Source organism: Sceloporus occidentalis, unplaced genomic scaffold (genome assembly GCF_023333645.1).
Source record: "Sceloporus occidentalis isolate IW3139 unplaced genomic scaffold, rSceOcc1.0.p SCAF_1, whole genome shotgun sequence".
Lineage (NCBI taxonomy): Eukaryota > Metazoa > Chordata > Lepidosauria > Squamata > Phrynosomatidae > Sceloporus > Sceloporus occidentalis.
In genome coordinates this window covers 164,298,752-164,321,659 of record NW_028316981.1, presented here as the reverse complement: position 1 = coordinate 164,321,659, position 22,908 = coordinate 164,298,752, and the positions used below count along the sequence as shown (strand labels likewise).

At 39.9% G+C, this 22,908-nt stretch overlaps 3 protein-coding genes across 4 annotated transcripts in view; all 3 read right to left on the bottom strand.

Annotated features, from left to right (window-relative positions):
* LOC149322633 (amphiphysin-like) overlaps window positions 1-791 on the bottom strand; it is a 38,584-nt gene extending 37,793 nt beyond the window's left edge. The window contains exon 1 of the mRNA XM_089480554.1: window positions 578-791. Within this exon, the coding sequence (XP_089336680.1) occupies window positions 578-691 (114 nt within the window). The 5' untranslated portion in view covers window positions 692-791. The remainder of the gene's footprint in view (window positions 1-577) is intronic.
* A 3,580-nt stretch (window positions 792-4,371) lies between these two features.
* CELA1 (chymotrypsin like elastase 1) lies at window positions 4,372-15,276 on the bottom strand. The gene is made up of 8 exons (XM_089508855.1): window positions 15,237-15,276; window positions 14,235-14,317; window positions 12,233-12,333; window positions 10,605-10,730; window positions 8,849-8,985; window positions 7,522-7,667; window positions 5,539-5,688; window positions 4,372-4,485 (listed from the first exon to the last, which is right to left on the bottom strand). Exons 1-8 carry the CDS (start codon window positions 15,274-15,276, stop codon window positions 4,474-4,476), a joined length of 795 nt encoding a protein of 264 aa, XP_089364981.1. The 3' UTR covers window positions 4,372-4,473.
* A 3,939-nt stretch (window positions 15,277-19,215) lies between these two features.
* The window catches only part of GALNT6 (polypeptide N-acetylgalactosaminyltransferase 6), an 82,096-nt gene continuing 78,403 nt past the window's right edge, over window positions 19,216-22,908 (bottom strand). For both annotated transcript variants that reach the window (XM_089480532.1, XM_089480542.1), the window contains one exon: window positions 19,216-21,331. In XM_089480532.1, the coding sequence (XP_089336658.1) occupies window positions 21,218-21,331 (114 nt within the window). In that variant the 3' untranslated portion in view covers window positions 19,216-21,217. The remainder of the gene's footprint in view (window positions 21,332-22,908) is intronic.

The following is a 22,908-nucleotide window of genomic DNA, read 5'->3' as shown; positions in this document are numbered from 1 at the left end:
TTTTCATTTCTTTTGAAAAAGGCATCCTTTCCCTATGACATCTCCCTTGGCAATGCTTCAAACTTTTAAGCACTTAGTTTGCCTCCTACCAAAAAAGTCCTGGGCAAATGTATAACAGAATTCCATCATCCTTCACAGAATGACAGTTCCCAGAGTTCTGGGGAATCAAGGAATAACTTAATCAAGTAGTTTGATTCCTTGGAAGAGTTGTACAAGGTTTCCCTCTTTAATAGTAATCATGTTAACAAAAAACATTTTCCTCTGCCCTTGCTTATGCATGCCATAATTACAAATCTAAGTTGGACTCACTATGTCATATATGTTGGTTGGCTGGAAGAAAACCAACCTTTTAAGCTCAGGAGTGGGGACCATGTGAATAAGATGGGAGCAAACCAGACGAGAGAGGAAAATGTGTCACCTTCCCTTCTATCTTTGCCCAGCCTTTCATCTTGGTGGGACCTTTTTTCTTTTTCTTTTTTCTTTTTGGAAAAGTGAAAGGACAGACTGTATGCCTGTCCTTCCCACAACCAGAATAAAAAGACTGATCAATTTAAAAGAAATGTCTTGTCACCAATACCTTCTCTTGAGCTCGGCTGAATTGTTTCTGGACCCGTTTTGCAAACAGCCCAGCACCTCCTGTCTTGCCTTCTGCCATAGCTGTGTCTTGTTGTGCAATTTCTCTTTTCAGCATCAAGTTGTGGTTTAATTTTCACTCTTTTCCTTTTTTTTTTTTTTTTTTTTTTGAACCCTCGGTGGAAGGAAGTTTAGAGAAACGAGTGAGTGTCAGCTGTCACCAGTCTTGGCATCCGCTTAATCATTGGTGGGTGTGTTTGCCTCTTCAGCTGAATGCTGGGTAAGTGGGGTTTCCTTTAAACCCGGAGTGGAGAAACTTTGGACATCCAGATGTTTTGTACTTGTACACTGACTTGCAAATGCTGCAGCCAGCTCAGCCAATTGTACCACAATGGTAAAAGATTGACCAAAATATTTGGAGGGCCAAGGATTTCCCATCTCTATTTTGTAGGGGACAGAAAGGGGAAACAAATGCATTGCTTGAGCCAGACCAAAATTAACGTAGGCCAACATGCTCAAGATATTTTGTGCCAAGAAATCATTTTCCATACTGTGAATACATAATACCCACAAGCTGGATTAACCAATATACAGACTTACTCTTCCTTATCTAGAATTGCAAAGTCGAAAATATTCCAAAAAATGAAACTTTTTTCATGGGTTGCTGAGACGGTGACACCTTTGCTTGTTGGTTATACAAACTTTCTTACATGCACAAAATTATTTTTAAAAATGTATACAATTACCTCTAGGCTGTGTGTGTAAGGTGTTTATGAAACATAAAATGAATTTCATGTTTAGACTTGTGTCCCATCTCGAACATATCTCATTATGCACATATAGGCAAATACAGGTTTTCCAAAATCCCAAATAAATAAACAAATAAATCCAAAATTCAAAACACTTCAGATTCAAAGAATTTTGGATAAGGGAGACTTAATGTGTATTACATTATAGCCCGTACAGAGACTAGTGCTTAGTGGTGTTTTCTCTTAAAAGCAGTTATTGTGCATGATATTCAAGTGTTCAGCGTATGATATGTATCTTACACAAGTGACCCCTACACAACCCTGCAAGGTAGGCTGGTTTTGTTCTCATATAAAATGGACAGCTGAGATTGCACAAAATTAACTTGGTAGAGGCCAGCTACTGAATTCATGCTACATGAAGATTTACATTGGTAGCTTTGATAGTTCTCAGCTGTTTCTTGGTGATTATAGTAATTGTGTACTGGTGCAACTTTCTGAAATAAACAAATACATTACTGTTCCAGGAGCCACAGTAGCTGTGCAGCAAAAGAAAAATAAAACCATTTATGCAGAGGTGCCAGGACATTTTGATTAGCAGAAACAATTAGGGTTTCTAATTGTTTCAAACAATCAGTGGCTGCCATCCTCAAGTCCCCCTATTCCAGTGATGATGAACCTTTTACAGACCGAGTGCCCAAACTGCAACCCAGACCCCACTTATTTATTGCAAAGTGCCACGTCCCTCTGGCTTTCTAGTAAGAAACTCTGGCAAACTCTGTGCTGGGGTGACAGCATGTGTGCCCACAGAGAGGGTTCTGAGTGCTACCTCTGGCACGCATGCCATAGGTTTGTCATCACTGCCCTATTCTATCCTATCTTAGCCAGAGACCAATTAGCAGGGAAAATTGATTTCCCCCCCACCAATGATTAATTGTTGTGAGCTGTCTCTGTTGTAATGCAAATTATTTGGGGTTTAGTCTTGAACAAGTTGATTACAATTTGACATGCATGTAAAGGGGAAAGCTTTAGCTTTAGCAAGTAACTACAGTGCACCTGCGTCATATGCGGGCTCCTGGTGTGTGCGCCACGCCGCACATCATGCACAAGCCCCATTATTTTCAATGGGGCTCGAGCATACACACTGTTTGCCTTATGTGGAGGGGTCTGGAACAGATCCCCCACGTAAAGCAAGGGCACACTGTACATCCCATTATATTTACAAAAGTTCTGTTCTACTTTCTTGTGGAAGTGACAATTGCTAGGTCTGGTTAGTTGATTTTAAAACTGCTTGCCTGTCTATTTGGACTGTCCTGAGAGTGGGAGAAATGGCTCTGGGAATTTTCAGATTGAGCACTGGCACTTCAAAATTTACCACAACACCATGGTAGGTATTGTGTTCACATCCCAATTCATATTTAGAAGTCACCTGGCTGGGGAAAGTAAGGCCCCTGGTTTAACTAGACCTTCTATGCATATACATAACGACATATTTTTGGAGATAAGATCCAAGTCCAAACATGAAGTTCATTTATGTTTTTATACATCTTATACTTGTAGCCTGGAGGTAGTTTTATACTCAATATTTTAAATAACTTTGTGCATGAAACAAAGTTTGTGTACTTTGAACCATCAGCAAGCAAAGGTGTTACTAGCTCAGCCTCCTATGTGGATAACTTTGGATTCTGGAACTCCAGATAATGGAGATTCCACCTGTACAATATAAATTCCTGTGTGAGAAAGAATCTTTGTCTCCAGCTTTTACTTACTGTAGGACTGGAGAGCAGAAAGGAAGCAAATTTTGAGCCTTTTCACACTACTGTTATAGCACTTTGACTCCACTTTAATTGCCCTGGCAACATCCTATGGATGGCAGTTGAGGGAGGGTCATTTAGAATTCTCAGCTAAGAGCTTTTGGCCTTCAAATAAACTACAAATCCCAGAATTCCACAGGCTGTTGCCATTGCAATGAAAGTAGAGTATAGTGCTATAACAGTGTAGTGTGATAAGGCTATTTGTCTTTTGACAGTGATCAGGGCACCCAAAACCATTGGGCGTTCGCACCCTCTGCTTCCCAGGAAGGACACCGGCATAAGAAGATGTGGCCCTGTACATGGATTAGAGAATGAACTAGGAACTTGTTGGGCTCTTCCCTGTCACAAAGAAGGTTTCGCTCCAAATCCCAAGGTGTAGTTGTGTGCGCATAGGACTTGGACTCTGGAGATAGGAGTCTGATCTTTTGCTTGGCCATGGAAACCCACTGGGTGACCTTCGGTGAGTCACACAATCTCATCCCCAGAAAATCCTATGATAGGGTCACCTTTAGGGTTGCCCTAAGTCAAAAATAATTTGAAGGTACACAACAAATATCTGTATGTGGGTGTACAAGACAGACTATTGTACTGTGGGTTTTTTGGTTGCTACCTGTCGTTTGTAAGCCACCTTGAGAGTAATTTGATTGAAAAGCAGGGCATAAACCTTCACCATACATATGGAGAACTTGGGTAATTTACTTTTTTGGACTGGGACACTCAGAGTCCCTCAGCAAGTATGGTTAGTAGCTGGCCATGATGGCTAGAGAGTCTGGGAATTTTAGCCCCAAAATAGGTAATGTTGCCATGTTCTACATACATCCATATATCCGGAGGCATGAATTTCATACCCTTCTTAATTTTCATTTGGAAATAGTTCTCCATATTTCATGAGATGTTAATATGTGTGATGCATGTTTACTTAAATCATCATTTCAAAGCATTGCAGATACTTGTAATCAAACTGATAGAATCCAGTGTTCTTTTCCTCCAAACGAAACTGGTCCTTGGAAATCTAGTCTGAAGCCTCCAAGGAGAGAACAAGACAAGGCTAACTGTGCAGCCAGAAAAAGTGCAGTCTATTGCTAACATGTGACAATATCGTAATTTTCTTACGTTCTTGAGATTTAACTGTTAAATATTGCAGATATTTAAATATTAGTCTATGTAGGGAATCAATCATCTATTTTAAAAAGAACGAACAAAATAACAGCATGCATAGCTTTATTTTTGTGGTGGATTCCAGAAATCATGATATTCTAAGAACAGAATATTTGTAGCATTTTCTGACCAGGCAAGAGCATTAGCTTCCAATGTAGTTCAGTTTTCTGTTTTCTTCAGTTCTAGTAAATGATCTGGTGGAGGGAAAACATTGAAAATTAAGAAAAAATATACTTTTCAGAGGGCATATATTTAGAAGAGAGTGCTTGAAACATACCAACTTTAAAACTAGGCAAATGTGACACTTTGCAGTGCGGTATACTGGTTTGAGCATTGAACTATGACCTGGAGACCATTCTCTCAGCCTCAGAGGAAGAGAAAGGCAGACTCTCTCTGAACAAAGCTTGTCAAGAAAAGCCAGAAATGACTTGAAGACACAAAGCAACAAATGTTGTAAATGAGAGGTGGGATTATGTGATATTCAAGCAGAGAAGGCTGAAACTGAAAAAAACCATGTACAGCTACAGCTTCAACTTCTATTATTTATATGCTAGTAAGTATGCATGCATAATTTATATATTTATTTATGCACACAAAATTCCATAAGACTCAGCCATGGTAGTTAAAATGCTATCCAAGTGCCATAACTGCATAGTGTGAAACGGAATTTAGGATGAGCTGAGGGAGACAGGAGCAGATTAATTCTTCAATAGATGAAATTACTACAGTTAGTTTACCTTAACCCAGTGGTGTCCCAGAGTGTTAACCCTTACATATATGTGTGTGTTACATTTATATATCTTGTTTCTTTCCTAATGGAACTTGAAGATGATGTTAAATGGGTACCTTTCATATGATCTCCCATCCAGGTATGGAACAGACCTAGGCCTGCTTAGCTTGAGCACGTATCAGCACTGGGAGAATCTACTGTACTTTCACCTATATAAATCTGTGGTTGTAATTCATGTCTAAAGAGGAAAGTCAAAGTCTACACTTGGGCATATGTTTTACTGACAAAGGATGCATGGTCAGATTTCCCACTTAGAGAGCCCTGTCTTGAGCCCTGTTTTTTAATGGAATGCCAGGATATAAATGTAATAAAAGAAAGGAATAGTTAAACTAGCCTAAGTTTGCAGTGCAGACAAATTCAGCAACAAACCAAAATCAAAACCCTAGGTCAGCTGTGAAAACATCCTAGTGTTTCTGGTCTCCCATTTCATGCAGATCTCCCAGGAGCCTAAACTTACACTGTTGATCCAGGAAATGTAGGCAGAGACACGGGTGAACACTGTAGGTTTCCGGTAGACATTGCAACCAGAACTGGAAACAAAGCTAGTGACTCCATGAACATAGTATGCGCCATTCACCTGGCAGTGCAATGGCCCTCCGGAATCTCCCTGGAGGACAAAGTAGAAATGGAAAACATACGTCAGCATCATTTTTAATGCATATTATCTTATTTTTGGTTATCAAGAGTGAAATAATCTGTTTAGTTAAGCCAAGGAGTGACATTCATATACAGTACATATATGATATGTGACATTCCTGGTTGTATTTCTTCTGTCTACTTTTTTGTTTAAAAAAAGTTGTATCATGAGAAGGAGAACCCAGAGCTTGGAAATAATTAAACACACGTTAATTTGCTTAAAAATCTCAACAATAAATTTCACAATTCATTATTTTAATCATTAAGTATGACAATGGCACTATTTCTAAATAACAAAAATACAGTCTCATAATTTCAGTTTGTCTTTGGACATTTTGAGTAATTTGTGAAGTACCATTTTTGAGTCTCTCAAATTAAGAGACTTAAATCATTTATCAATTAAATTTACAAAAAGGACTGACTTTAATCAATTCTGTCTTTGATGTAATTTCATTAGTACTATAGGTTGAGTCTTCCTTATCCAAAATGCTTGGGACCAGAAGTGCTTATGATTTTGGAATAATTGCATGTTGTTGTTGTTGTTGCGTGCCTCCAAGTCTATTTTGATTTATGGTCACATAATGAGATATCTTGGAGATGAGACCCAAGTCTAAACAGTCTGAACATGTTTTGTATGAACCGTATACACATAGCCTGAAAGTAATTTCTACATAATATTTTTAATCATTTTGTGCATGCAACAAAGCTTTAGAAAACAAAGCTAGCTCATCCACTCATACGCACAGTTCTGGATTTTGGAGTATTTTGGATTTTGGAATTCTGGATGAGGGAGACTCAACCTATAATACAATTATTTGCAGGCTCTGGGCAGAACTGTATGTGCAGAGATGGATTAACATTCCCCCTCAAACTGTAGCTGTGACAAAAATTCAATGCCCAGTTGTTCTTCTCTTCTGGAAGGCAGCTAATTTGGTATCAACACAGATGCAGCAGACTTGCTCTGGAAATGTAATAATACTTAAGCAATGGACAGTTGATCTGCCTTTTGAAACCCAACTCACCCACCCAAGCAACCAGCCAAAAATGGAGCTATTGAGAAGGAAAGAAATTATGCACCATATTTGAAATGAACAATCTTCTTGCAGAGATTGAACAATTTTATAAAATGGGTTGGATTTTTCCTCCAGAACTAGATGCATAAATTTAAAATTTGACAATACTTGAATAGTCAGAAATGACTTGAAGGCACACAACAACAACAACACAGGTTTTTCAGCAGGCGTTGGTACATACTGTAATATAAAAGCAACAAAGAACTCTGTAGCACTTCAAAGACTAAGAACTATCATTTGGCATCAACTTTTCTAGAATGCAGTTCATGAAGGCTTTTCCCTGATAAAATGTGTTAATCTGGCAAGATGCTTGGTTTCTTGTTTGCTTGCTTGAAGGAAAAGGCTAATACAATAACCCTCTAAAAGCAATGTAACAAAATCTGCCTGCCTGTCCCCCTACTTACCTTTTTCAAGTTTCCATAGAACTAAAGTGCAAACTCACAACCATTGCATGCCTGATTTAACAATCTATTTTAGAAATTTCAGCCTAAATCATATTGCGACTCTTGACTAGAACAGAGTCAATGAATCAATGGATCAATGAATCAACAGTCAATGAGTCAGTGAATCAATTTACTTGTATGTGTTGACTTACCATTCAGCAATTGATACAAAGGGTCTGCTCTTGTTGGAAATTACCAACAAAATGCCAGTCTTCATTTCCATGGTTGAGGCTCCCAAACTATCTGCCACTCTACAGGCAAGTATTATTTGTGTGTTTGCTGGATTACCTGGCATCCAGAGCGTGTCCCATCACCTCCAGCGCACACCATGGTATTCTTCACAGTGTAGCCCCAATAGGATGAACTGGAACAGGTTGAATAATCCACAACAGGGAGATAGGCTTCCTGCAGGACCGTTGCCAGTTGTCCATTAGCTGTACAAATAAATAAACAAATAAATAAATAAATAGAAAAAATACAGCATAGACAAAGGTTCAGATTGCCCACAGAAATAGTGATATGTTTCAAACACACCCCCTTTTCTCTTCATGCCTTGTAAAGTGAGAGGAGTGGTATTTGGATAACTAGTTAGACTATGTGGCCCAGAGGTTAGAAAGTGACTTTCGAAAAATAACTCTTTGTATAACTAATTTCAAAGCTCCTCAGAAGTAATTTCTTATAATTGTTTGAACGTAAAAGCCAAAATAACTAAACTTTGGACACATCATGAGATGACATGCCTCATTGGAAAAAGCCAATTATACTCACTAAAGTGGAGGGCAACAGGAAAAGAGGAAGACATCACAGTTGATGGATTCAATAAACACCACAGCCCTGAGTTTGCAAGACTGGTGGAGGGCTGATAATGGCTGGATGTCTTGGATGTCTCTTATTCATAGGGTTCTCAATTTAAACCCAATTTGATGGCAATTAACAACAACCTTGTTGTATTGCTATTTGCCTTGCATGCTCAATACTTTTCTGTTTCTTTATTGGAAAGAAAATCTTAGAATTGATAAAAGAATGGCATAACTTTAAAAATTCCACCTATAATCCCCCCAATGCATAAAATTGCCCATTATAATAACTAAAAGGCATCTACAATGCATTACTTATTGCACATAAGCATGTAAGTGGTGTAGTTTCCATTGGTTACGTTACCTCTGAATGGTGATATAATGCTTTCATTACCAAAAAAGTAAAAATAAATTAACTCTTCATTCATTATGTCCAAGCTTTGATTTAGCATAGTCTAACTCTTCTGAGGCCCGTTACATGATAGAGCTATACTGTACTGCTTGGCATCAGTAGTTTGGACAACTCTCTTATAGTATGTTTAATTTCTCCCAGTATGGGATCTCTTTAACTTTCTGGTACAGAGATTATCAGGATACATTAGAATGTACTAGGTTTCCCCTCCCCATCTTCCAATGTTCAGCCAGTTATCATGCCATTAAAAATTGTATTTAAGCTCTTATGTGATGCATCTGCGTTTGGATTCTGAACCAAGATTTTTTTTAAAACTGCACCTATAATTTGAGCTAAATCGGCCAGAGTGTGGGAGCTTTGTACCTCTCCCTGGTACCCTTGCAGGACTTGGAGTGGCAACACTCACTTCTGGTCATGCCCCAGCCAGTGATGTAACAGGGATTATTGTTCGGCAGGATCTGACCAGCTGGAGGTAAAGCACCGAGTTTTACGTAGCTGTTAAGAACTGCACTTTGAGAGAGACGGAGCAGGGCAATGTCATAGCTGTCAAGAAACAGGATCACAACAGGAAGAGAAAAACATAAGGAGGGGAAACAATGAGCTTTCATTCCAATGAGAATGACAATGCAAAAACAAGACCGGCTGCTTCATTTAGGTGTGGAGTAATATTCAGTTGTATGGTAATCTTCAGAAGATATTATGGCTGTGTCTATGCTGCAGAATTAATGCGACACTGCTTTAACTGCCATGGCTCAATGCTATGGAATTCTGGGATTTGTAATTTTGTGAAATATTTAGTTGTCCCTGTCAGATGGCTCTGGTGCCACAATAACTGACAATTCCCAGGATTCTATAGGATGGAGCCATGACAATTAATGTGGTGTCAAACTGCTTTAATTCTACAGTGGAACTTGAGGTATTGGGCAGGTGAGTCATGCAGGCTATATAAGGATTGAAGACAAGCCTAGGATGTGACACTGAGCTTGAACCTCTAAGCCAAGTGACTTCATTGTCCCTCACCCTCCTTTCAGCACAGATGCTGAGTAAGGTGGCATCGGCACTATAGAAATTATCCAGTTTCACACCACTTCAACTGCTATGTCTCAATGTTATGGAATTCTGGTAACTGTAGATTGTTGTGTCACCAGAGCTCTCTGATAGAGAAGGCTGAATGTCGCACGAAACCACAGTTTCCAGAAATCCATAGTATTAACCTGTGGCAGTAAACGTGGTGTCAAACGGGATTATTTCTGCAGTGCACATGCAGCCTAAGAGGTAACAGAAGACTGGTGCTCTAAGCCAGAAAACTATCATTTCAAGAAATGCCCTTCAGGAAGAGAAGGGGAGAGCCTGGAAAATAATAATCTGTTTTCAGGGGACAAACAAATGTACCCCAAGCTTTTTCTCTCTTTGGAAGTTAGCTCTTTCTATGGAGGGCTAAGGTGTGAAGTGTGAGATGAGTCTGCTGCCATGGCATTGGACTGCTTGCTGGCTCTGATCTGACATGGACAGCATGTAGCACAGGCACCAGAAAAAAAGGAGAGGGAGCCTGTATATGCATCAGTGGCGTTGCTGAGGTTGGTGTCACTTGATATGTGGTGCATCCGAACTGCCTTGCTTTCCCTCACCCCCAGCTGTCCAAACCACTGCTGAGAAGGGCTATGCTGTGGCCTCTGGAGTCCCCAGTCAGGGTCTAAAAAGCCATGCCAGACCCTGAAGGCATACCCCCCTCCCCAGAAGACCTTCAGAGTCTGGTGCGGCTGCTTGGACAGCAGCTATGTCAGACCCTGAAGGCAGTCCCTAGCAGCCACTGCTATTAAGGACAATGGCACTGTGGTGGTGGCACAGTGTGGTTGTTTGGCAAGCAGGAAAGGGAGTTGATGCTCTTTCTTGCTTGCCCAGTAGCTGTGCCAGTCCATATGGGTGTACCGCGTATGGACTGGCACAGCTACTGGGCAAGCAACAAAGGGTGACACCACTCTCTAGTGTGTCATCCGGTGTGGTCCCCACCTGCTGCACCCCCTAATGACGCCTCTATAGCATGGATCACTGCAAACGCTATACCGAAGTGTGACCATAGCACTATAAATGTGTGGTATAAAAAGGCTCCTGCAGTGAACAATATTGGCAACATGGAGGAATGTTTTCAAGATTGCACTTACCCTCCAGCCACATTGTTGCTGTTCCAGTTTGGATGAATATAAATATTCCCCACACTTATGTACTGTTCTGTGCCTTCATTCTGATAAATGTTGTGGTCACCAACAACCACGCGAAAATTCATGTTTCTGTAGATAAGAGGGCAGGAAAAGGGAACTGAGTTATGCTACCAATTTGGAGTCTTCCCACAAATGCCAAGCTTCATAAATATATATATTTTTAAAAAATCCTCTAACATGTGACCAAAACTACAAAATATTCAGCAGTAACTAAGAGGTTCTTTATAGGGCAGTAAAGGAGCCACACTCCTATTCCTTGGAATCAGCTAGACAATAGATCTAGCCTGCCAAAATATTTTTGAAATATATTCATTTTTATTTTGTAGATGAGCTGATTTTTTTGTATAAAGACTTTAAAATGTGTGCACTTCTAAACACAGATACCTAAATCCTAGTGTTAATCCTAATAAGAGCAGTCCTACTGAAACAGTGGGATTTATTTACATATTGATTCACTATTCAACAATTGATTCAATGGACCACCGCTAATCTGGACCAGTTAATAGGATGCTGGCCATAGTTCAGTCATTATATTTTGCACTTCAAGAGGACACTAATTTCTATGCTCAGAAACTACTCAATCCACCCCACAAGCCACTTTTTGCTTATTTTGTATAAAATGTCTTCAAAGTCTTGTTTTGATATTTATTTTAGTCACTGAATTTAGGCTTCCTACACCATTCTCCTAAACAGCAGCATCTGACAATTGAAGGGTTATGGATGAGGGGTGTACAAAGAGAGTGAAAAGTAACTGGAGACCCTGAAGGAGTGAGAATCAAATATTTAATGTGGGAGAAAGAAACTCTGCCTCTGGGCTGAAGTCTTATACAGTCACACTGTCCTAAGAGTGTATCACACGGGAGGCAAAGCTCCCAAATCCTGTGGATAAATGGGGTTTAAAACTCGTGAATATCCCGCAAGTGCAGGATTGTTTTCAGAAACATCAGGGCACTTTGTCATTAACTGGACATTAACCCCTGCAAAAAAAACAGCAAAATTGCTCTGCTTTTTAACTTTGGGATTTCTCCAAAGTTAAAAAGCGGTGTGATTTTGTGGCGTTTTGCATGGGTTCATGTCAGGTTAATGCCAAAATCGCACAACATCTTCTGAAAACAATCCCACACTTGCGGGATATTCAAGGATATAAGCTCTGTGTATCCACAGGATTTGGGTGCTTCCCTCCCATGTGATAAACTCCCTAGAGTTGGAAGAGACCTCAAAGGCCATCTAGTCCAACTGCATTCTGCCATGCAGGAAGACATAAGAAGACACAGTTACCATCCAGCCTCTGTTCAAAAACCTCAGAAGAAAGAGATTCCACCACACTTTGAGGGAGTATATTCCACTGTCAAACACCTCTCTGTGGTCCACTGTATCCACAGATTCTTTATCCACAGATTCAGGTATCCACAGCTTGAAAATATTGAAAAAATATTTAAATTCCAAAAAGCAAATCTTGATTTTATCATCTTATATAAGGGACACCATTTTATGACACCTCTGTACTAAAAGTGAGTAGTGTGAATACAATTTTCTGCAGGGTAGGTAATGAAGGTAAAGCTTCTTGTCACCTGTCCACACAGTGAGCTGCTGTCATCACCCAGTTCGGTCGCACCAATGTCCCACCGCACGTGTGATACCAGCTGCCTCCTGAATAGTATTGGAGGGAAATCTAGAGGAGGATTTAAGAAACAGTTCTGCATTTCCTTCCACCAAAAGCAGTATGAGATGTATGAATAGCTATATTAATTGGGGCAGGGGTAGAAGGAACTATCTTGAAGCCAGCTTCTTCAGCAAATCATGTAATGAAAGCACATTTGGGTTAAATGCATGGCATGGAAACATGTCTGAGAGCTGCTTTTAATTATGGAAGGCAGAGAGGAGGCAAAGCCCATGAATTTTCATAACAAGACCCTCATATAAGAGCATATGAAAAATGTTTTGATACACCCTGTCACTCTTAAGCATGCTCACCTGTTTTTGTTACCTTGAACATTCAGATATGGCAAAGAGCAAATGCTGCATTAATGGTTAGTTGTAATATAAATGCATGCATCCATCATTTGTGTCCGTATGCTATTCATAATGACAGACATTAGAGTGAAGATGGAATTAGAACAGGATTTTTTTAAGGGTGATGAACACCCAAACTTTCTGGTTAGCAATTAATTTTTACCATAGTGTCACTCTGACTGAGAAATTCAAGTCTTCATTCTCACCATGCAATGGAACCTGTTTGTGATGCTCTCCAATTGCCTCCAAGTCGCCTAAAAAGGGATCCTCCACTAGTTTTCCTTAGCTCTCTTTCCAAGATTGGGTGGTAAGGGTCAGTAATTAGTAGCCACTTGTCCAAAGGATGTTTGCTATAGAGGCATGCTTTGGCTCCATCCGTTAACACCTCGAAGGAAAAACTGATGGAGCCAAACAATGTCCAGAGGTGGCCTGCTTTGGCCAAATATCTGTGGGCTGCTGATCCTTCGCCCCAAACTTCTGAAGGGAGAGCTAAGAAAAGCCAATGGAACAGCCCCTTAAGCTTCACCAAAAAGAATCTTCCTGGTAGAGATCGTGGTTCTATATATGCGTGGTTCTCAAAAGACTCATAGGACCACACAGGGAAAAGATAGACCTACTTGAAAATTCCCCCATACCCAAAGCTCTTTACTTTGGCTCATGGGAACACGACCAAAAGTGTGGTTCTGTTAAGGTGTCATGATCATGTTTGTATGTGTGTGTGTGCGTTTTAAAGAGATGTATAGTGATCTCTCTATATCCACAAATTCAACCATCCACTGCTTGAAAATATTCCCCAAATTTCTAAAAGCAAATCTTGATTTTGTCATTTTATAGAAGGGAGACCATTTTACTACCCCATTGTATATAATGGGACTTGAGGATCTACGGTGGGTCCTGCAACCAAATACCAGTGGATACCATGGGGCCCACTGTAATATTAGTTAACTCTCCCTTACCCTAAGTGGTGGAATATTTCAGGGGTAGCTTACAAAATTCATTTTGTATCTTTTATCTGAATTGGAATGGCTCTTTGCCTCTCTATTCTCTTTGCTTGCCAAAGCCACTAGCCATCACAGAGGATGCCAATCTGTGCCTATGTACTGGGGATGGAGCCCTACTAAACTCAATTGGACTCTGTGTAGGATTGCACTATAAATGATCATATTTCTGAATTATACAAAATCCCAGGTAGGTGTGGGGATCACATGGGCATTTTCCCATATTGAAAGGTTGAAATATGCTGGTGTCTTTGGTCCCATCTTGTTGTCTTTGGACCTGCCACCCCCCAGAGTGTGACCTCTGGAGAACTTGTCTGACACTGAATTTGGCCCACAGGCTGAAAAGGGCTTCATTACCTGTAACATTTTTAAAAAGCAGCAAGTAGTTCAACTTTGGGCAGAGGGCTAGCAATGAAGGAGGGCTATGAAAACCTTTGTGCTGGTCCCATTTTCGATTCAAAACTGTCACACTATAATCTACTTACTTTGCTCTTGTTGAGTTGATATGCTAAAGTGGAGTGGAAAAGGACTGGATTTTTTGGAAACAAGACAATATATTTACCTGTGATGGCCATGAATTCCTTCTTGCTTCATAGCCCCCAACAACACGTCCATTTTTCCCCAGAGGCTCCTCTGAGCAGTGTCCTTCAAGAGTAACATGGTGTCAACAGCACAATCTAGCCACAAGAGACCCACCTTTCATTGGCTAACATTTTCTGGTATCTGATCAGATAGTATCTGTCTCAATTACGTCTAGGGCTGGCCCTATCATTAGACAGAATGAAGTGACTACTGTATTCCAGCAGCTGATGCTTCATGGTTTTCATCTGGCCATTTCTCCTGTTGAGAGCCAGCATGGTGCAGTGGTTTGAGTGTTGGATGACTCTGGAAACCAGGGTTTGAACCCTTGCTCTGAGTTACCATGGGCAAATCACATTCTCTCAGCCTCAGAGGAAGGCAGTGGTAAACCTCCTCTGAACAAATCTTGCCAAGAAAAATCCATGATAGCCTAGGGTGGCCATAAGACAGAAATGACTTGAAGGAACACCAGTACAATTCCTCCTGACCACTAAGACATTGTCAAAAGTAGAGGAAACAGAAAAGGAGGATATGTTGCCCTACTATGGTGGTGAGTAAGCGAGTAAGCCATCCCAGGCACCAGATTTGGGGCATCATGAAAAGGCAGTAAATTTTTAAGCTACCTGAGTTATTATCAGTGCTACAGTGTTGGCAGCATTTTTTGCTTGAGATGCCTCCGCAACTTGTTTGGTCCTGTCTACTACATACTCTGCTGCCTTGGGCATCAAAATGTCTTGGGCTGTAAGGCTATTGGGTATTTCCAACCAAGGACTGACAGACTGCAGATCCTGCAAAAAATTTTTACTGCTGCCGCTGCAGAATTTCTGCCAGAGTAGACAACAGGATGGACCATATGGGACCATCTGCTAAGGCAGCTTTGCATATGAGTATTTTTCAACAAAGAACTGAAAATATTTCATTTTATGGAGTGGCAAAACCATATCCTTTCAGCCATACAAAAATATTCCAGGTTCAAAATACTTACCTAATAGGACAAGGGTGGCTAAGATGAGAAGCCTCAACATGATGAACGAGTGTCCAGACTTGAACTTGGTTATGGTGCCTTTTATACTTTAGGAATTCCATATTGCCAAGATAGCAGCAATTAATATAGCTCATCTTGAGGGGCAATGAGAAAAAGTACAGATGACTTGGAAACACAAACATAAAATGACCTTGTTGTTGAACACATTATTTTTCACTCTGCTCAACTGAAGGACAAGGCTGAGACATCTGTTGAATTGACCAAATGTTTATGATTGGTTTTTTTTCCAATATATGATTTTGGACTTAAACTTCCCCTCCCAATTTCTGGAGAATGCTTTGAGGATTTGCTTGTAGACATTTAATTTTGTATTCTGGTTGGGTTTTTTGGGGGGTGGTGGTGGTGGAGGGGGCTACACTCCTGAGCAGAAGAGCACTTAAGATTTCATAGGGAAAAAATAGTAATGAACTTAGTGAATTTGACATATTGATACTAATATTGTTTTCCATTCATCAAAACTTAGTAAAAAGTATCTCCCAGAACAGAATTTCAGAAACAAAAATGTGGTTTTCAAATTACTTTGGTTTAGATCCATAGTCATGAATTAAGAATTAATAAAATAATAATAAATAAGAATTAATATAATAATAATAATAATAATAATAATAATAATAATATAATACAAAAATTAACACACATCAAACAAAGGGTCTTAAGTTACTCAGGAGCCAACTGCAGGTTCCATCATCCTTCATCAAAGGATAATCTGGTTAAAAAATGATGGCATATGTAGCCCAGCAACATCCGGTGGGCCACAAACTGCTCACTGAAAAGATGCAGGTTTCCATTTACTTGCTTGAATAAGAACCACATCTGTAATGCAAATATGTATCTGTATATGTATTTGATGGATACCATAAAACCCCACTGCATTATCTTTAACAGAAGGTGCATCCAAGTTGTTTCCCCATCATGGCACAACTGGCCATACATATGTTTCTTCAGTGAGATTAGACTTGGACTGGACTGCATAGACCTTATTATTTACGTGACTTATATATTAAATTTGCATGAATATACTTCTAACTAAAACAACAGCAACAACATCCTTTGATGTCAGCTTAGTTAAAAATGAGAAGTAAATCGACAAAACACATCAATAAAAATGAATGGCTAGGAACAAAAGAGTAACTACAACATAATTTTAAATTTTGAAAAGACTACATAAAAAGAAAACTGATGGCAATGCCTATCTAAAAGCTATTCAGGTTTGAAATTAGTTGGATTTGTGGGACAAAAGTGTGGAAGCAGTTTCATAAATATGGTGCCACAGCTCATAAGTACCTCTCTCTTTCTCTCCCTCTCCGAACCTCTCTGCTCACTATATACCCAGAGGAAAGCTTCAAATTATGGTCTTAATACAGGGTATCTGGGACTTTTGCGAGTCATTCATGAAAATTTCCTTGGCCTCTCTACCAGAGATTCCAGACAACTACTGCCGGCTGGAGTTGATAGTATTTGGTCAGAAAGATCATCAGTTATTGTGAAGTCGAAGGCTTTCATGGCCAGCATCCATAGTTTTTTGTGGGTTTTTCGGGATAGAACATGGCCACATAGCCCAAAAAACCCACAAAAAACTATCATCAGTTATTATTATTTTATTTTTTACATAGCAAATATATGTAATATAGTCACCCCTCCTAACTTGTGGATGTGGGATCCACACCCTCAAATATCCAGAGAGGGGTGACCTCTTCTATTACCAATGGCTCTTGCGCCCCATTAAAGCCTATGAGGCTTGAATATGCGTGAACCTCCATTTTCATGGGGTGGTGGTGGTCCAGAATGGATCCCTGCAAAAATGGAGGGCCAACTGTAATTATATATACATATAAATATACATACATAAGTATATGTATATTTATACACCACACATTCTACAATAAAGTATAACATACAACACAGAAGCTAAACAGAACTATAACTCCTATTTTCTCTTAATACAAGACAAAACACTTTTGACTTCAGGTTGAAAACAAAAATATACACTTAATATTTTCTTCCTTATTTCTACCTAATATACATTGGTCTTCTAGTTATCTTTCATCAACAAGTTATTCAATATTCAAATCCCACCAATATTGTCATTTCTTAAAAAAAAAAAAAATTAATGTAGAAATGGGTCTCTGTCTTCTAAAAATGTAAATTTATCTATGGACTTTTCTTTAATCATTATTGTCAGTTTGTCCATTTCAGCCTTTTAAAATATCTGTAATTCCATTCTCCCATTTCAGGTATTTCCACCGGAAGATGTATGGCTTCACACAATAGAAGACTGTGCCATGTATTCTTTATGCTGCCAAACCTGCTCTATTCAGCTACATCTATATTTTCTCTTTTAAAAAAAATCTAATGTTTAATTAAAAAAAATTAAAATGTAGTTGTACTTTTACAGATAAACATATGCTTGTAACATTTTGGTCTCCCATTTGGATTATATAAATTTTAACCTACATATGGACAAACATTAGAGAATGATTGCCAAAGTCATACATGAAACAGTCCCAAAGATAACTCCACAATCTACAAATTGAGATTTCCCAATCTATTTTAATTTAAATGCTAAGCTTCTCTGGGTTTGTGTAAAGTGCAAATCAATTATGCTAAGAGGAGTAAATCAAACTGAAATGCCTATTTATGCTGTCCCCCTCCCAACTCAATCCAAACATGCCAGAGTGTTGTAGAGTATCTTGTACACCTGCTATATTTCTCCTATTATCTTCCATGGTCCCTCTTTCTGCAGTTTGCCAGGAAAATTTTTCTTGGAAAAAACAACAACAGCAACATTGGCTTTTTTTTTTTTTTTTTGCTACAGCATGAACCCAGAATCTTTTACACAGGAAGTCTGAGGATTCAGTTGCAGGCATCTCCACTTTAAAAAGGTTCTTAGGAGAGAGGCTGTCAGATCAGAGAGAGATGAACAAACACTCAGTCCTGCTATAAAGCAGATTACTCTGTTGCTATGATTTTCCGTTCTTTATTCCTGGTGAGCCCACTTCAGTGAAGATGACCGACCTGTATGTTGCCCTGTCATAGAATCATAGAGTTGGAAGAGACCACTAGGGCCATCCAGTCCAACCCCCTGCCATGCAGGAAATCCAAATCAAAGCATCCCTGACAGATGTCCATCCAGCCTCTGTTTAAAGACCTCCAAGGAAGGAGACTCTATCACCCTCCGAGGGAGTGCATTCCACTGTCGAACAGCCCTTACTGTCAGGAAGTTCCTCCTAATGTTCAGGTGGAATCTCTTTTCCTGTAGCTTGCATCCATTGTTCCGGGTCCTGTTTTCTGGAGCAGCAGTAAACAAGCTTGCTCCCTCTTCAACATGACATCCTTTCAAATATTTAAACAGGGCTATCATATCACCTCTTAACCTTCTTTTCTCCAGGCTAAACATCCCCAGCTCCCTAAGTCGTTCCTCATAGGGCATGGTCTCCAGACCCTTCACCATTTTTGTCGCCCTCCTTTGGACACGCTCCAGTTTCTCAATGTCCTTTCTGAATTGTGGCGCACAGAACTGGACACAATATTCTAGGTGGGGCCTGACCAAAGCAGAATACAGTGGCACTATTACTTGTCAAAATATCCCACTTAAGAAATGTAAGAAAATAAACAAAGTATAGATTAGAGAGTAGGGACGAGAAAGGGGGAAAGAGGGATCAACAATCAGGGTGGAATGACCCAAAGGAATGCTGGTCACTGACTCCACTTTTCATATATTAGCCATGTGCTCAAGTCTTTGCCATCAAGTAAAGAATGTGCCAATAATGGAAAAGAGATGGAGGAATGAGAGGCACCCTAAAATTATCCTTCTATTTAAAAAACTAAAAGAAAATCCGAACTACTGAGGAACAATTCAAAAAGAACCAGAGACAGACACAATTCTTTTGTAAAATACAATTTCAGTTTTATTGTTTCCACTGGGATTTTTAGGTCAGGCCTTTTCCATTGGATCCAAAGCCTTTCTGGACACAAAGATAAGGAACACTAATGCTAGTTTCCACATTCAGAGTCTGCACCTTTCCTCTTCTGAGAGGCTTAAGATGGACAGAAACTAACTATGGGCTTTCAGAAAGGAAAACAGAAGGTACCTCACATGGACAGGCAATTTGATCCTTGTATCAACCCAGTTTTTATATACCCAGGGCATATTTTCCCCTTTGCATTAAAGACAGTGCAATTGCTAAAACAGCTCAGAGCTTGGGGAAAATATTCTGTACTACAATTCACAGAATCCTGTGGCCAAATGACTCTGAGAGTTGTCATAAAAAAGAGAGGAACTTTTGTAAGCTCCAGTTAGCAGCTACAGGTAACAAAATCTATTAAGGCTCAGTGTCAGTCAGGAGGCTGCTACCGTGTTGAGAACAACGCCACAACCTTGCCTTAAGCAGAATATCAATTAAATCCAAGGATATAGTGTAGCTAAATACTTCCTTACTAGCACACAATGAAAACAGAAGATTTACTCCAGTGGGCAACTGTGTCTAGCAAAATCCAGTGTCAGTTTACTTCCAGCTCTTCCTACCTGTCATCCTTGTTTCTGTAAAAAAAAAAAAAAAAATCCAACAACACTCCCTTCCCTCCCTTCCTATTTGGTTTTGCGTAGTCTTAGCTCCCTTTCATGGATGAGATTTTGCAGGCTTGCACAAAACCCGTTTCCTCAAGGGATCTAGCTTCCTCTGCTAGTTTTTAAAAAGAAAAGAAAAAGGCACATTAGCAGCTTCCCTGGCTTCTGCCGTGGAAATGTACAAATAAGGCTACTGAAGTAACTGGAGAAAAATGCAAGCCAAGCACAGTCTTACTCCAAGAGAGGAACTCAAGACATGAAACTACAAACCCTGCCCTAGTCACACAGACATGTGGGGAGTCAGGTCCATCTCAAGATATCCAGACTGTGGAAACTGGAAGGGCCCTGGGCCCTGATACTTGGATCATACAGAAAGTCTCACCAAAGACCTACATATTTCCTTTGCATGAATCCAAAAAGTGACCTCTTCTGCCAAATCCACTTTTCTTTGGAAGAAGGATAAGCTACCCAGAGAGGATACTTTCCCCACCTGTTGTTCAGTGGAATTAGCACTTATTCACAGTGTGCTGATGGTGAATGTCCCCAAAGCCTGAGGTAAGGCACAGGCCACAGCCTGTGCAAAGGGCTGAGGATTTCCATCATGCAACAACACTGCACTCCAGTGTTTGCTATTTTAAATGCAGGTAAGCCTACTGCATCTTTGAGAGCAATAGTTACCCATCACTATCCACAAACATCTCTGTGCAAAGACCTTTGGAAGAGCTAAGAAAGCACTAGAATTCTCTCTCTCTCTCTCTGCCTTCATGATGCATTTTCTTTTTTTAAAGACCACTACTGTCAGAAGATCCATTTCCTATGTAACAGATTTAAAGTCATTAATCTTTGGCATCAGAATATTTTATAAAATCCCACCGATACATTATCTCTTAAGACACGCTCTGTAGTTAGTTTCATCAAGATGTTACTTCCTACACTGTACACACATATGCATTTAGGGACATTTTTGATTTCACATCTTACAAAACACCAACTTTTTATCTTATCTACTAAAGGATAAAATCATCAAGACTGTCCATCTCACAATATGGAGTTTTGATTAACAATACATATGGCACTCTAATGAGCAAAAACACCAGCTTGCAACTTGTACTAAAAAAAAAAAGTGGGGGGACATCAATGTTTACTGTGTCAGTCTGATCATCCCTTCTCATCAAGGCACAAGAGTGTTTTACAGGCAACTGTGTGATTATTCAGCATATCTGAATGGGTCCCTTTCCCTTCTCCTTGGATTTGTCCTCTTGTTCTCTGAAGAGTATATTAGAAAAACAGAAATCTCCCATGGGAGGTCGATAACATCCTGGTGTGACTTGTGCTGGTTTGATTTTGCTGGATCTTAGCTGAAATACCAAAGTTGATAAGAATCTGCAGAGTTGCAGGAAGCCAAGGAGGGATGCTCACCTCTTGCAGACAAACATTTCTTAGATGCCATATTTATAAGCAGATGCTCCTTAAAAAAAAGAAAGAACAAACATTTATTTATGCATCGTACCTCTGAATTGCTCACTGTCCAGAATTGTCCCTTCTGATGTTTAATCAAGGTATCTATTGATAGATACATTTTAGGTTGGAAATATGTTACAATCCTAAGTGATACACAGACTTTCCCCTCACCACTGTTCCTCTCCACTTTGAATGGAATTGAGCCACGAGTGGGCAGAGAACCTGGAATCCTCCTGAAAATACTGGATGCCATCTCCCATCAGGCTCAGTCAGACTGGCTAAATGGGCCTGGGAGAGCTACAGTTCCCAGTCCATTTGAGATGTAGTGCTGTAGAAAAATGCTGAGGATACCATGGACAGCCAAAAAGACAAACAAATGGGTCTTTGAGCAGATCAAGCCTGAAATACCCCTAGAAGCCAAGGTGATCAAATTGAGGCTGTGGTACTTTGACCACATTAGGAGAAGGCATGACTCATTAGAAAAGACAATGATGTGGAAAAGGTTGAGAAGAAAGAGAAGATGACTGGCTAGATTTAATTAGGAAGGTAATGGGAATGAGCCTGAAAAATTTAAGCAGAGCAGTAAAAGACACGTCCCTGTCTTGGAGATGTCTCATCTATAGGGTTGCTATAAGTCAAGGTCAAGGGCAGTTAACAGCAACAAAGTTCATTGATGGGGGCGGGGAGAGAATATATTTGCCACTTTTCAGCAGCAAAAAAGCACACTTACTATGGTTCCAGCTTACTCAAAATACTGCCCCTTCCTGGGGAGGGGTAATTTAGTAATACACCCCTAGCTTGAAAAGTTACTTTTAAAAGAAATTTGTTATGTACCTCACTGTAAAAGCCCATTTATCCCACACTAAGACAGATACATTTTCGGGGGGGGGGGGGGGAAATCCACAAATATAAAAAAGGGGTCCAACATTTAGAAAGAAGAGCCTCAAAATGCTCCAAGAAAGCACCTTGAGTCTTAAAAAAAAAGAATGAATAATACTACTATGAAAACATTACTTGTTACACACATACAAAGTTTTTAGTGTCTGCTTTTTGAAAAAGGGCCATACTCTGCTCTTGTTAGGCCCCCCCAAAGAAACAAGCTATCAGTAACATCTTTAGTTGTTATGTGTTACTTCCAAGCTGTGCCACCACAACAATCTCCACCAGGATGACCTCTGTCACCAGTGTGATAATAGAGACTGTTAGAGCATGCAGATTTCTTCCTAGCCCAGAAGTGATGCTAGGGCAGCCCTGGATCAACTGGGTCAATACAGCAAAAGTTTTAGGAACAGCATTGCTGCCTCAGAAGAGGAATATGGAAAACCTGAGAAGCAATGCAACTCGGTAGGGAAGGGAGCAAGAGGAGAGAAATAAATGCAAAAAAGGAGGCAGAAGGGTCCATAATTGTCTGCTGCTGTATGTGTAACATTTGTCTTCTTGCTGGAAAACATCACTAACGACACCTGCAGCAAGTGCAAATTAGCAGGTCTCCTGGAAGAAAACATAGGTGCACTATAGCTATGTATTGTGTCTCTTCAGTTGTGGATCTGAGAACATGAGGACTTCCTGGGAGAAGTGGCCATA